At 49.9% G+C, this 13,427-nt stretch overlaps 1 protein-coding gene and 1 long non-coding RNA gene across 4 annotated transcripts in view; one reads left to right on the top strand and one right to left on the bottom strand.

Annotated features, from left to right (window-relative positions):
• The window catches only part of LOC119967745, a 320,884-nt gene that overhangs the window by 207,032 nt on the left and 100,425 nt on the right, over positions 1 to 13,427 (bottom strand). The window lies entirely within an intron of this gene.
• zmp:0000000760 (collagen alpha-1(IX) chain) overlaps positions 1 to 13,427 on the top strand; it is a 134,048-nt gene that overhangs the window by 74,540 nt on the left and 46,081 nt on the right. For all 3 annotated transcript variants that reach the window (XM_038800642.1, XM_038800641.1, XM_038800640.1), the window contains exons 22-23: positions 2,280 to 2,324; positions 2,415 to 2,447. In XM_038800642.1, coding sequence (XP_038656570.1) covers positions 2,280 to 2,324; positions 2,415 to 2,447 — 78 coding nt within the window. The remainder of the gene's footprint in view (positions 1 to 2,279; positions 2,325 to 2,414; positions 2,448 to 13,427) is intronic.

Genomic DNA, 13,427 nt, shown 5'->3' with positions numbered 1-13,427 from the left:
CCCCGCCCGACCCTTTCCCCATGACGATAACGCCTCTCCTCTAACCCCCCTGGCCCACACCAGCTCCTTCCTGGCCATTTCAGCAGCAACCTGGTATGCATGAATTAAATTTGTAGGTCAGTGGGGGGTGTGTGCGAATTGGATATGTGTCCACTGACAATCAAAGCCATTAAAAAGCCAACGAACGTTGATTTTATGCCTCGATAGGATTTTTAGCTTGTCACACATGGAAAAAGGGTGGGTGCGCTTTACGCTTTTTGCATTTCCTTATCCAAGGGAAGGTTAAAAGGCTTCAGGAGCAGTAGTAATTTCTCTGTGTTAGAATTGTGTGGCTGTGTGAATATAGAGTTTAGCTTGAGTTGCCTAGTTATTTTTTAGCATTTTAGGTGTGATTCTCAGCATTTCGACTTCGCTGGAAGAATTTCGTAAGGATCAGAGGACAGTGCTCCTTAGTTTGCAAGACACAAGTCCTCTGCATCTGATCCAATGGAGATAGTGTACTCTGTTGGTGGGATATCCTGTGAAGAGGAAGAGAGGGGCAGGAGGGAGATGAGGTAAGATGAGCGCAGACAGCACCCCAGATAGAGACCTGTAAGAGGAGGTATGGGCTCAGTTGATGCAGCAGGGAGGCCAAGGTGGGAGGAGACACTGATGTTGCCATTACCCAGCAGCTGCAAATACAGGCAGTGCACCAATAACCTCCAGATGTCCAAGATCCAGTGCCACAGGCAGGTGTTCGGCCTCTCTAAGGACACAGTGAAATCAATTTGCTACATGATAGGTTCTAAACTCGCTTCCAACTGCGTTGAGGGGGAGGGGCAGGGGGCGGGGGGGGGGGGGGGGGGTCGCCACCCCATAACAATAGCATTGAAGATCAACTTCTGGTCCATTTCAGGGCTCATTGGGAGATAGTTATTGGAGTCCTCCCTCAGTCTCCCCCACAACTCCCGGCAACCTCCAGGGAGCTGTCTCTTCTGTTTTTAATTTTCCCTGCAGGGTCCCGATGGGATCTGGTGCCAGACACATTTTCCCACCCCCCACCCCGCTCTCTCCACAGTGCAAACCCAACCAGCAGACACGGTTAATGTGGCTGGACCTTACTTGGCCACCCAGCATAATATTGCATTAACAATGCGATGTCGGCTGAGAGCAGGTTTTACACCTGCTTCTGACCGCGCCAGCTTCGGGTGCTTCCCGAGGGTAACATTCAGGCTCATGTCTCTGAAACATTGGCCTTGGCTGTTGGATTGCAAGTGCAAGAACATTACCCCTATGCTAACAGTTCTCTAAATTAAGGCTCTCAAAATTGGTACAGGCATCATGGTACAGTGGTTAGCTCATGAGGATGGATGTGTGGGGCCGGGTCACCCTCATGCCTGGGTGGTGGAGGGGGTCATGCAGACTTGGAGTGATGGGGGAGACTTTGCCCCTCAGGGTCGAGGGTTGGAAGTGTTGGCCATGTATGTGGGGGGGAGGGGGGGTTCCCCTCAATCTCACTTTGAGATCAGGGCACCCTTTAAAAATGGCAGCCGATCTCTGAGGGGCTGGTTTAGCTCACTGGGCTAAATCGTTGGCTTTTAAAGCAGACCAAGCAGGCCAGCAGCACGGTTCGATTCCCGTACCAGCCTCCCCGGACAGGCGCCGGAATGTGGCGACTAGGGGCTTTTTACGTAACTTCATTGAAGCCTACTCGTGACAATAAGCGATTTTCATTTTTCATTTCATTCAGCAGGTTGAGTTCACCTTTGCAGAAATAAATTCTATGGCCATGATTCTCTGTTCCGCCAGCCCCATTTTCTGGCATGGTACGTCCCCGCCACAGCGGCAGCCAGCCAATGGGGTTTCCCATGGTGGCCAACCCACGCCACCGGGAAACCGCGGGAGTGAGTACACTTCCAGCGAAGCGGAGGATCCCACCGATGGAGAATCCCAAAGTAAGTGTGGGATTTACCGATGAGAAATCCCCTAAGATCCAAAAAAAGGACTAAAATTGGGTGAATACCGGTCTGGATCACACCAAAACATCTGCCGCGAATCACCCCGCCAAACTTGCCCAAAATGAGTCATTTTTTTGGGTGAATCTCCCCCAATGTTTCAAATCCTTCAGACTCTTTAAGAGTGATATGGACTCGAAGTGTTCATTCTATTTCTTTCCCAACAGTAGATGCCAGACCTGCTGAATTCATCCAGCATTTTCTGTTTTTATTGTCAATGTACTGTTTATTTTCTGTAAGATTGAAAAACCGGACATTGATCATTAACCATTTGTTCTTTCTCAGGGTGATACAGGTCCTGATGGAATACAGGGTATTGAAGGTCTACAGGTAATATAAGAATGTCACTTTAAAATTTTATTTGAAAGGCAACAGAGAGAATCTTTATATCAATGACATTGTAATTTATTTTGGTTTAAGGGTGAAAAAGGAGAAAAAGGACCGAAAGGAGAAGTAAGTAAAAACGTTATGGGCCTTACATTCTTATACTCACTCAGCACTTAAAAGGCTAAATTTGGGTTAAGAATGCTGACATTTTAGGAGCAAAAGCAAAGGATGAAGGGATTCAAAAGATACATAAAAAGTTCTCTTTCATGCGGGAATCCAACCATGACTGCAAAATCTTAAAATTAGGCATACATTGCAATCTCCTACCTTCTGACCAATTGGTAATGCATATCACAAGCTAACCTCAAATTTCATGTGTGTAACCTCATATCAGAATCCATATTGACAACTTCCATCAGCATTCCGCCATCCACCATGCTAGTAATCCCCTCAAAACATTCAACTAGATTAGTTAGACATAACTAACCAGCTGTGGTTGGAAATCTTTGAAGCAGCCAGAACATGGATACAGTGCCACAAAAGGTTCAATGGCAAAATCTCCCAAATCCCGGCCAAACAGTCGCGAGCTAGAGGGCTAGCACGGCGCTGGAGTGCTGTGCGCTGCTCCGGATCTGAAAGCCGGCCCTACAAGGCCGGCTCAGAACCGTGAATGCGTGCTACAGCCGGCGCGGGTCTGTGCACGCGCGCCACGGCCATCTCCACGCCGGCCCACTGGTCAACATGGAGCTCCACAGGGTCCCGGCGCGGAGGAACATAGGCACCCGCCCCGGAATGAGCGTGCCGGGTTGCCCCCGATCGAAGGCCTGGCCACTGTTGAGGCCCCCCCGGAGTCGGATCCCCCCACCCCTCCGTAGCCAATACGCCGAGTCTCGCTGGGTAGGACCCTATGCGAATGACGCCGGTGGGACTCGGCAGGCACTGGCCTATTGAAAGCGGAGAATCGTCACCGGGGCCGCTTTCAATGGCCCCTGACCGGAGAATTGGTGGCCTGGTGTGGGAGCGGCGTGGCTGCATTCACACGCCCACCCCCGGGAGATGAAAGACTTCCACATCTTTCTCATAAAATCTTGCCAATGCTTGAATATATTGAAACATATCCCTACTAAGCTTTTGACTAGGAAGTATTTCTCTTCCTCTGGACCTTCCTCAGCTTCTGCCTTTAACTCCAACTTTTTAAGTTGATGTTCTCCTTGCAGTGCCAGTTTCAGTTTCTTTCCATTTCTACCTCAATCTTCCTCCTTTCCATTTCCTCTTGAATAGCCCTCTATTTTTCCTTTGCTTCTGCCATTGCCAATCTCTCTTTTTCCTTTGCTTCTGCCAGTGACAATCTATCCTCTTCCTTTGCTTCTATTTACAATTCATTCGCTTCTATTTGTAATTGAATTCGAGCTAATCCTACTGATTCAGGCTTTGTCTCTGACAAATTTAAACATTGAGCCATAACTTGTATTATCTTTAAGTTCCTCATCCCTTTAGATAAAGTTAACTGCAACTTCTCCGCCAAACCCAAAAGTTTTGCATTAGTTTCCCTTTGTAAACCATCCTGAGTAATCTCTTCCACCCCAAAGAAAGATTTTGCAACTAAAAGATCTATCTCTATTCACTCCCTATTTAAATTTTAAAGCCTGAAAGAATGCTATTGTTCCACACACTCACTGTCTTCATGTTCAATAACCCCAGTCAAACAAGAAATTATGCTCAAGACCCCGGATGAACCCCCAGTATTATTGCAAACTGAGTCAGACCTCAACAGTGGCCAGGATACTGGACCAAAACCCGAGTATCCTAGTTTATCTTGTAAGACTGTGCAGAAAGAATGACTTGCTCCAGGAGTGATTACATGAAAAAAATAGGATTTGGTATTTTGAAACCAAACTTTGTTATGAATACAACATTAGACCCTTTAACTGACATCCAAATTGAACAACTTACAATTACCCTTGAAACAATCCAAATCAATTTCTCATAAACAACAAGAAAACAACTTTTAAAAATAATGTGGCATCAAGCAATACTTGCTGAACAGAACAAATTTTGGCTCCTGTTTGAACCACTTCAGACTCTGGCTGAATATCTTCAAATAGCTATTTCACTTAGCATGTCTCAGCTTCTTCCTTGTCGTCAGACAAGACTGCCCTCCTTTAACTGTTATTAATCTTTTTGGAACTATCCTATTGGTAGAGAAAACTGCCTTTAATTGTGGTCAAAACAAGGCTTGCCAGATCAGACTTTAACTCTTATAAAAGCTTTCTCAAAATCTCTCTTTGAATCTCTTAGCTCCAAACAGTAATTACATAATTTCCCCAAGCTGAAAAACGAATTACCTCTCTGGACTGAAAGCACATTAACTCCCCAGGGACTTCCTCTAGTCAAACCACAGTGCAGTAGCCCAACTGAAAACACATTTCTCTGGTCAATTTCACCTTCAGGCTCCTGAAAGATCCCAAATCCTGCAAAAGAGATTTTTTTTTAAAAAAAAGCATGACCACGGCAGCCAAACACACTATAACCCCAGGCTTTTAACCCAGAAATTGCCCGATACTTAGAATCCAGGGCGGGATTCTTCAATCCCGCAGCAGAGTGTCCATGCTGTCGTAAACGCCATCGTGTTTTACGATGGCATGAACGGGGCGCTCCCATGTCTAATTCTGGCCCTTACAGGGGGCCAGCACGGCACTGGAGTGGTTTGCGACGCTCCAGCTGCAGATCTCGGCGCGAACTGTGCGCAGTGGGATCCGCGCATGCGCAGTTGCGCTGGTGCCACCGAGGACATGCACAGTGGCGCCGGCGCCAACATGCACTTGCGCAGTGGCCTCCTTCAACGTGCCAGCCCTGATGCAACATGGCACAGGGCTACAGGGGCCGGCGTGTAGGAAAGGAGGCCCCCAGCCACAGAGTCCGCCCTCTGCTAGGTGGTTTCCGATCGCGGGCCAGGCCACATCGGAGGCCCCCCCGGGGTCGGACCCCCCCTTCCCCTCCCCACAGGTCGCCACCCGACCCTTACATGTCGAGGTCCCGCCGGCCCAGAGCAGGTTAGAACGGCGCTGGAGGGACTTGGCTCTTTTCCTACGGCCGGAGAATCGGCCGGCGGGCCGCTCTGGCGCGCCAAACACCCTGGCACCAATTCTCCGCACTGCAGAGAATCGCTTGCCGACGTTGGGACGGCGTGGCCCGATCGTGGGGATTCTCCGGCCCGGCGCAGGTCTGGGAGAATCCCAGCCTCAATATTCTTAAAATTCTCCATGTGTCACATTTCTGAAATTGTGAGGAAGAAGCCAGCTATGAATATGAAAAGTCTGGTTGGACTGAATTAAGCTATCAGCAACAGGGGTGTACTCCCTGGAATATGAATATAGTGTCACAAGAGGTTGAATTACTTCACAAAGTCAGGAATGTTGAGGAACATAGCTTTTTCAGGTGTCAAACTCCCACATTCTGCCTTCTACAGCATTCTCTTCCACAAAACGTGCCTTCCAGGTCAAATAATTTTCAGCACTTCAAATTCCCATCTGAAAGGCAGTGCGCCAACTGAGGTGAGCAAGGCGTATGTTAGCAGGTCAGCTCTGGAGGGAAGCAGCGGCAAGGGAAATTATTCAGGTGAGGGATAGATAGGGCAGGGAAGTTGGTGGTGGCTCCGGATCTGATTAACAAGATTTTTGAGGAATTTTATGAGAGGTTGTACAGGTCAGAGCCACCTGGGGGAGACCGTGAGATGGAGGAATTTTTAGATTGGTTGGAGTACCCGAGGTTAGGGGAGGGGGACAGGGCTACATTAGAGCGATAGTGGAGCAGGAGATAAAGGATGCGACTGGAAGATGCAGTCGGGGAAGGTGGCAGGGCCGGATGTGTTTCCGGTGGAATATAAAAAATTCAAGGATAGGCTGGCACCTTTAATGGTGGGGATGTTTGAAGAGGCGATAGGAAAATAGGGAAGTAGGTGTTGCCACAAACTTTGGGGCAGGCATCGATTTCCTGTTACGAAAAAAAGATAAGGATCCGACGGAGTGTGGGTTGTATAGGCCCATATCATTTCTGAATGTGGCCGCAAAAGTATTGGCGAAGGCACTGACGGGTAGGCTGGAGGAATGCCTCCCGAAGGTGATAGGTGAAGATCAGACGGGGTTCGTGAGAGGGAGGCAGCTCTTTTCAGACATTAGAACGTCGTTATGGCACCAGCAGAGGGGAAGGAAACAGAGGTGGTTGTAGCACTGGACGCTGAGAAGGGGTTTGACCAGGTAGAATGGGGGTACTTGATGGCAGTTCTGGAGCGGTTTGGGATTGGACCAAGATTTGTGAACTGGGTAAAGCTATTATGTAAGAAGCCGAGGGCAAGTGATCGCACAAACAACATCAGCTCGATTTTCTTTTCACTCCTATGTCCCCCCTGCTGTTTGCACTCGCGGTTGAGCCACTGGCCATCGCATTAAGAGGTTCGGGGGTATGGAAAGGAATAGTGCAGGGGGTGGGGGAATAGAGCAGAGGGTGTCCTTATATGTCGATGATTTGCTGTTATATGTGTCGGAACCGAGCATGTCGATCGGGGAATATTGGAGCTACTTCGAGTGTTTGGGTCTTTCTTGGGGTAAAACTAAATCTAGACTAGAATGAGTATTTTGTGGTCTCGGCTGGGGGTGGGGGCGGGGGGGGGGGGGGCTGCCATTCCTTAGGGAAGCGACTCACTTTAGGTACCTGGGGGTGCAGGTTGCCCGGGGGTGAGGGGAGGCTCCGCAGGTACAACATTTCTAGTTTGATGGGGTGAGTGAAGGCTGATCTGGCAAGGTGGGATGGTCTCCCTCAGTCACTGGCAGGTCGGTACAGGCGGTTAAAATGAATGTGTTGCCGCGATTTCTGTTTATTTTTCAATGGTTGGAGCAGAAGAAAGCAAATTAATCTTGAAAGGGTAGACTCTGAAGGAGCACTGCCATAGAATTCATGCAAGCCCTCTACTATCTCTGAATTACACACCTCAGTGGAGACTTCAGTAAATATATCTGGGCTGTCACATGGTGAGGCATGCATATTGTATATGAGCAGGTGCTGGAGCAGATGCTGGAGAACCACCTTCGGAGTATTTCAGGGCATCTGGCACAGATGTGAGCCTCAGGGGTCATCAATGAAGATGATAGTTCTGGAGCAGTAATGGGAAATATGTGTGATCCATTTCCTGAGGCAATGTGCACCCTTGGAGAGAGATTGGAGGAGTCCATCTCTGGCCAGAGTGCCATTATGTTTCAGGCATATGTATTGTTGTCCATTTCCATGGAAAGAGTGGCCACCCGCATAAAGAATCAGCCATGGTACCCAGACATTCTCACCATTGGCCCACAAACTCCACCTGTCGCTTTAAACAGGGTGAGGGAAATGTCATAATATACACCAGTATATCATGGTGCAGACACATATTGATGGACACACGCAGGGACCAATCAACATGCACAAACACCGCAGTCAATCACCAGTTAGAACACACGCACTATAAAGGCAGAGGGCATCACTTTTCCAGCTCATTCTGGATGCTGCCTCTCAGAAGCCCAAGAGCTCATCAAGTATAGTACAGACACCACGTGCTGAGAGATTCAACTGGTTCGGACAGGCACAGGTCTCTAGTTAAACTAGCATCGTGTAAACCCACAGTTATCGTATGTCTATTATTTTATAAGAAGTTAATAATAGTGTTGAACCTTCTTCAGTGTTGGTGGCACATGTCTGCTTCACAAGTCTACAGTGCCCAACACTTCATGGTACCAGTAGTTGAGGGATGTGAGTACTTCTGAGACCTACCAACCAGTGATCAGCCTTCCACCAGTCTCCTGCCATCCTGCAGAATGGACTCCGTTCGCCCGCCGCCGCCTCTCCGCATTACCGGGAACCTGGGCTCCAATTGGAAGATTTTTAAACAGCGCTTCCAGCTATACCTCGAGGCCATGGACCTGGAAGCTGCCTCGGACGCACGGAAGATTGCTCTCTTCCTCTCCACAGCCGGGGACCATGTCCTCCAAATCTTTAACTCGCTCACCTTCGCTGATGGGGGAGGATAAATCAAAGTTCAAGACGGTCCTCCTAAAGTTCGACAGCCACTGCGAAGTCGAAGTAAACGAGAGCTTCGAACGATATGTATTTCAGCAGCGCCTACAGGGTAAGGACGAACCTTTCCAGTCCTTTATCACCCACCTCCGTGTCCTTGCGCAGTCCTGCAACTACGGATCCGCCTCTGACTCCATGATACGTGACCAGATAGTTTTTGGTGTGCAGTCGGAGCCCCTGCGCCAGCAGCTCCTTAAAGTAAAACAGCTCACCCTGTCAACTGCCATAGAGACCTGCGTGTTCCATGAGCACGCCTCCACGCGATATTCCCGCATCCAGGCCGCTGAAACGGCGCAGCAAGCTCCCCACGAGGCAGAACGGGTCCAGGTCATTAAGTCTCTCCAGGGCCTAAGTCTGGACGAAGGCGGCCATTTCACGCGCTTTTCGCAGGCTCCCGCGCTGGGACACAACGAACGTGGTGATGTCGAGGACCGTATTGCGCAGGCGCGCACCTCGCTGGATCGCACCGCCTAATGCGCGGTGGCACAACGAACGTGCCGATGCAACGGCGTGCGGCAACTGTGGCTCCGCCCACTTAAAGCGGCAATGTCCCACGAAGACCCGACACTGTCTGCGGTGTGACAAGCTTGGCCACTATACTGCCTTATGCAGGTCGACCCAGCTTGCTAGTTTCAGGAGATCCAGCCAGCCTCGCAGGGATGTCCAGGCCATTCAGCCCACAATCAACGTTCCAGACCTGTCCTCCAACTTTGACAGCGATGACCTGCAAGCCCCTTTCCAAGTTGGCATTATAACCAGGCACAGGATGTCTCCTAAGCGCAGCACCAAACCCATTCCAATACACAGCACTGATCCGGATGATGAGTGATGTGCCACCCTTATGGTCAACCGGTCCCCAGGGAGGTTCCGCCTGGACACTGGCGCCTCGGCCAATCCCATTGCGTCGTCTGACCTTCGCAGCCTCCGTGTCCAGCCTGCCATCCTGCCATCTGCATGCCAACTGCTTGACTATAACTGAGTTAAGTCAATTGGATCCTGCCAACTCAAAGTGACACGCCGTGCTCACACAGCTGTCCTGTCTTTTGAGATCGTTGCCACCTCGAAAGCCTCCTTGCTTGGTGCGCAGGCATGCAAGCTGCTGAACTTGGTGCAGAGGGTTCACTCTCTCTCTCCTGACACCGACTTCAGAGCGCAACTCGACTCCATCATCCAAAACTACCACAACGTCTTCGAGGGCATGGGCACGCTCCCGTATACATTCAAGATTCTACTCAAGCCCAACGCCATGCCTGTGGTACACACACCTCGCAGAGTCCCAGCGCCCCTTAAGGACCGCCTCAAACAACAGCTCCAGGACCTTCAAGGCCAAGGGGTCATATCCAGAGTCACGGAACCGACCGACTGGGTGAGTTCCATGGTCTGTGTGAAGAAACCGTCCGGTGAGCTAAGGATCTGCATAGATCCTAAAGATCTTAATGGGAATATCATGCGGGAGCACGACCCGATTCCCAAACGTGAGGAACTCACGTGTGAAATGGCCCACGTCAAACTCTTCACAAAACTCGACGCCTCAAAAGGCTTCTGGGAAATCCAGCTGGATGAATCGAGCAGAAAGCTGTGTACATTCAACACACCCTTTGGCAGATATTGCTACAACCGAATGCCATTTGGCATCATCTCGGCGTCCGAAGTATTCCACAGAATAATGGAACAGATGATGGAGGGAATCGAAGGAGTCCGTGTCTACGTCGACGACATAATAATCTGGTCCACCACCCCGCAGGAACACATCAGCCGCCTCAAACGCATCTTCAAGCGCATTCACGAGCATGGCCTCCGTCTCAATAGGGCCAAATGCTCTTTCGGCCAGTCGGACATTAAATTCCTGGGTGATCATATCTCCCATTTGAGTGTGCGGCCGGATGAGGACAATATTGCTGCCATCACATCCATGAAAACGCCCGAGGACAAGAAAGCGGTCCTCCAGTTCCTGGGCATGGTAAACTTCCTGGGAAAGTTTATTCCCAATCTCGCCTCACTTACCGCGGCCCTCAGACACGTGGTTCGTAAGACAACGGACTTCCAATGGCTCCCTGCCCACGAGCTCGAGTGGAGGGAACTGAAGGCCAAGCTATCCACGGCCCCAGTGCTGGCCTTTTTCGCTCCGAACAAGGAGAATAAAATCTCTATGGACGCCAGTTAGTCTGGAATTGGAGCCGTGCTTCTGCAGCGTGATGAGGCCTCGTCATGGGCCCCCGTTGCGTATGCGTCACGGGCAATGACCCCCACAGAACAGGGCTACGTGCAAATAGAGGAGTGCCTCGGCCTTCTGACCAGTGTCGTGAAGTTCCACGACTATGTATATGGACTTCCCCTGTTTACTGTTGAGACCGACCATCGCCCGCTCGTTAACATAATACAAAAGGACTTGAATGATATGACGCCTCACCTCCAATGCATCCTGCCCAAGCTCCGGAGGTATGATTTCCAACAAGACCTTGTCGTTGCCGACGCCCTCTCTAGGTCGGTCACCACTCCATGCGATCACGAAGGGTTCGTTTGCCAGATTGACGCTCAAGTTCAGTTCGCAGCCTCCCATTTGCCAGCATTGGATGCACGCCTGGTACAAATTCGCTGTGAGACAGCGGCTGACCCCCTTCTGCAGCGTGTCATGCGCTTAATGACGGACGGGTGGCTAAAGGGCCAATGCCCACAGTTTTACAATGTTCATGATGATCTGGCGGTCGTTGACGGGGTTCTCCTGAAGCTAGACCGCATCGTGATACCGCACAGCATGCGCCAGTTGGTCCTAGAGCAGCTGCACGAAGGCCATCTAGGTGTTGAAAAATGTCGCCGCAGAGCCAGGGAAGCTGTCTATTGGCCGGGAATCAACGTCGACATTGGCAATGCGGTACTCAACTGCCCCACCTGCCAGCGTTTTCAACCCGCCCATCCACGGGAGACCCTGATGCCCCATGAGTTGGTCACATCACCCTGGACCAAGGTGGGCATTGATCTGTTCCACGCATTGGGCAGGTACTATGTGTTGATCATTGATTACTTCTCTAACTACCCGGAGGTCATCAGGTTGCACGACCTCACTTCTTTGCTGTCATTCGGGCGTGCAAAGAGACGTTTGCCCTGCATGGCATCCCGCTCAGTGATGTCGGACAATGGCCCCTGTTTCACAAGCTAGGAATTGGCCAGCTTCGCCCGGCAATACAACTTCGTACACATCACGTCCAGTCCCCTGTACCCTCAGTCCAATGGCAAGGCGGAAAAGGGGGTTCATATAGTCAAGAGGCTACTCTGCAAGGCTGCCGATGCCGTATCTGACTTCTATCTCGCTTTGTTGGCCTATCGCTCCGCCCCGCTCTCCACTGGGCTGTCGCCTGCACAGTTGCTGATGAACCGCACCCTCAGGACGATGGTGCCGTCGATTCACACCCCGAATCTCGATCATGTCCCCGTGCTTCACAGGATGCAGACGTCTCAGGGCCAGCAAAAAGCGACACACGACTCACGTGCTGCTGATCTCCCTGACATCCAGCCAAATGACAAGGTTCGCATTCATCTACCGGATGGTGGCTGGTCTGCACCTGCTGTTGTCCTCAGGCAGGTGGCCCCCCGTTCCTTCCTGGTTAGGTTACCGGACGGGTGCATTCGGCGCCGCAATCGGCGTACCCTTCGCCTTGTTCTACAGTTGTCACGGGATCCTCAGAACAGCTCATCTGCTGACCCTGCCATGGACTGTGCAGAGCTTCCGGTCACTCTGCCTCCCCTTGACTGTGTTGCAGCCCACCCAGCTCTTGACTTAGCGGCTATTGACCCATCCTTGAGGCGGTCAACCAGAGTTCGTCGCCCACCTCAGAGACTGAATTTATGAACTTTGCTAATTTATGGACTCTCTGAGATGTTTCCTTCCTTGTTAAATTGTTTTCTATTGGTTTGTATATAGCACTGTTCTTGTTCAATTTGTTGCTTACCAATTATCTGCACCAGGCACCTTCCCTTGTATATAGCTTAATTTTCCTGTATACAGATTTGTACATACGTCTTCGCACCTCACATGTAGTTAGGAACATTCTTCATGCACCCGCACTATTTATTGTCACACATTCACATCAAATTTTTTTTAAAGCGGTGGGATGTCATAATATACACCAGTATATCATGGTGCAGACACATACTGATGGACATACACTAGGACCAATCAACATGCACAAACACCGCAGCCAATCACCAGTTAGAACACACGCATTACAAAGGCAGAGGGCATAACTTTTCCAGCTCATTCTGGATACTGCCTCTCAGAAGCACAAGAGCTCATCAAGTATAGTACAGACACCATGTGCTGAGAGATTCAACTGGTTCGGACAGGCACAGGTCTCTAGTTAAACTAGCATCGTGTAAACCCACGGTTATCATATGTCTATTATTTTAGAAGTAGTTAATAAAATATGTTGAACCTTCTTCAGTGTTGGTGGCATATGTCTCCTTCACAAGTCTACAGTGGCCAACACTTCAAGAAAGTCTTGCCTTGGATGTTCAATGCCTCATTGAAGTCCAGCCAAGTGCTCGGCCATGAGAGGGAAAATGGAGAAAGGGCACAAGAAAATGGGGCTTATCTCAAATTGCTCCCACTTTTCCCCTCTATCCCGCTATATACAGAACACATAAGTTGCCTGCTGCCCCGATGACCGAGTCTGCCCTTGTATTGGTGCTGGTGCATCAGTCTTCAGTGGTCCCTCATGAGCTCCAAAACCCAGAACATGTCTGCCACGGGCATCTAAGCTGTACTGAAAGGAAGAAGTAACCTGACACTAGCTTTTCTGAAACCCTGGTAGTAGCAGCACATTGGAGTAAGAAAAAGCAAAAGAGGAAGACTTCACGCACAACACGATTCACGTATTTATAACATCTTCAATGCCATTATGTCTATAGAAATTTAAAAGAATCAAGATCTTTATTTTTAATCTTCATTGTTCCAACCCCATTTGCAATTGGACATTACCTTCAAAATGGGATGACCGATGTGGA

This window comes from Scyliorhinus canicula, chromosome 6 (assembly GCF_902713615.1).
Source record: "Scyliorhinus canicula chromosome 6, sScyCan1.1, whole genome shotgun sequence".
NCBI classification, from domain to species: Eukaryota; Metazoa; Chordata; class Chondrichthyes; order Carcharhiniformes; family Scyliorhinidae; genus Scyliorhinus; species Scyliorhinus canicula.
Note: the sequence above shows the minus strand (reverse complement) of the source record. Positions and strands in the feature narration are given on the sequence as shown.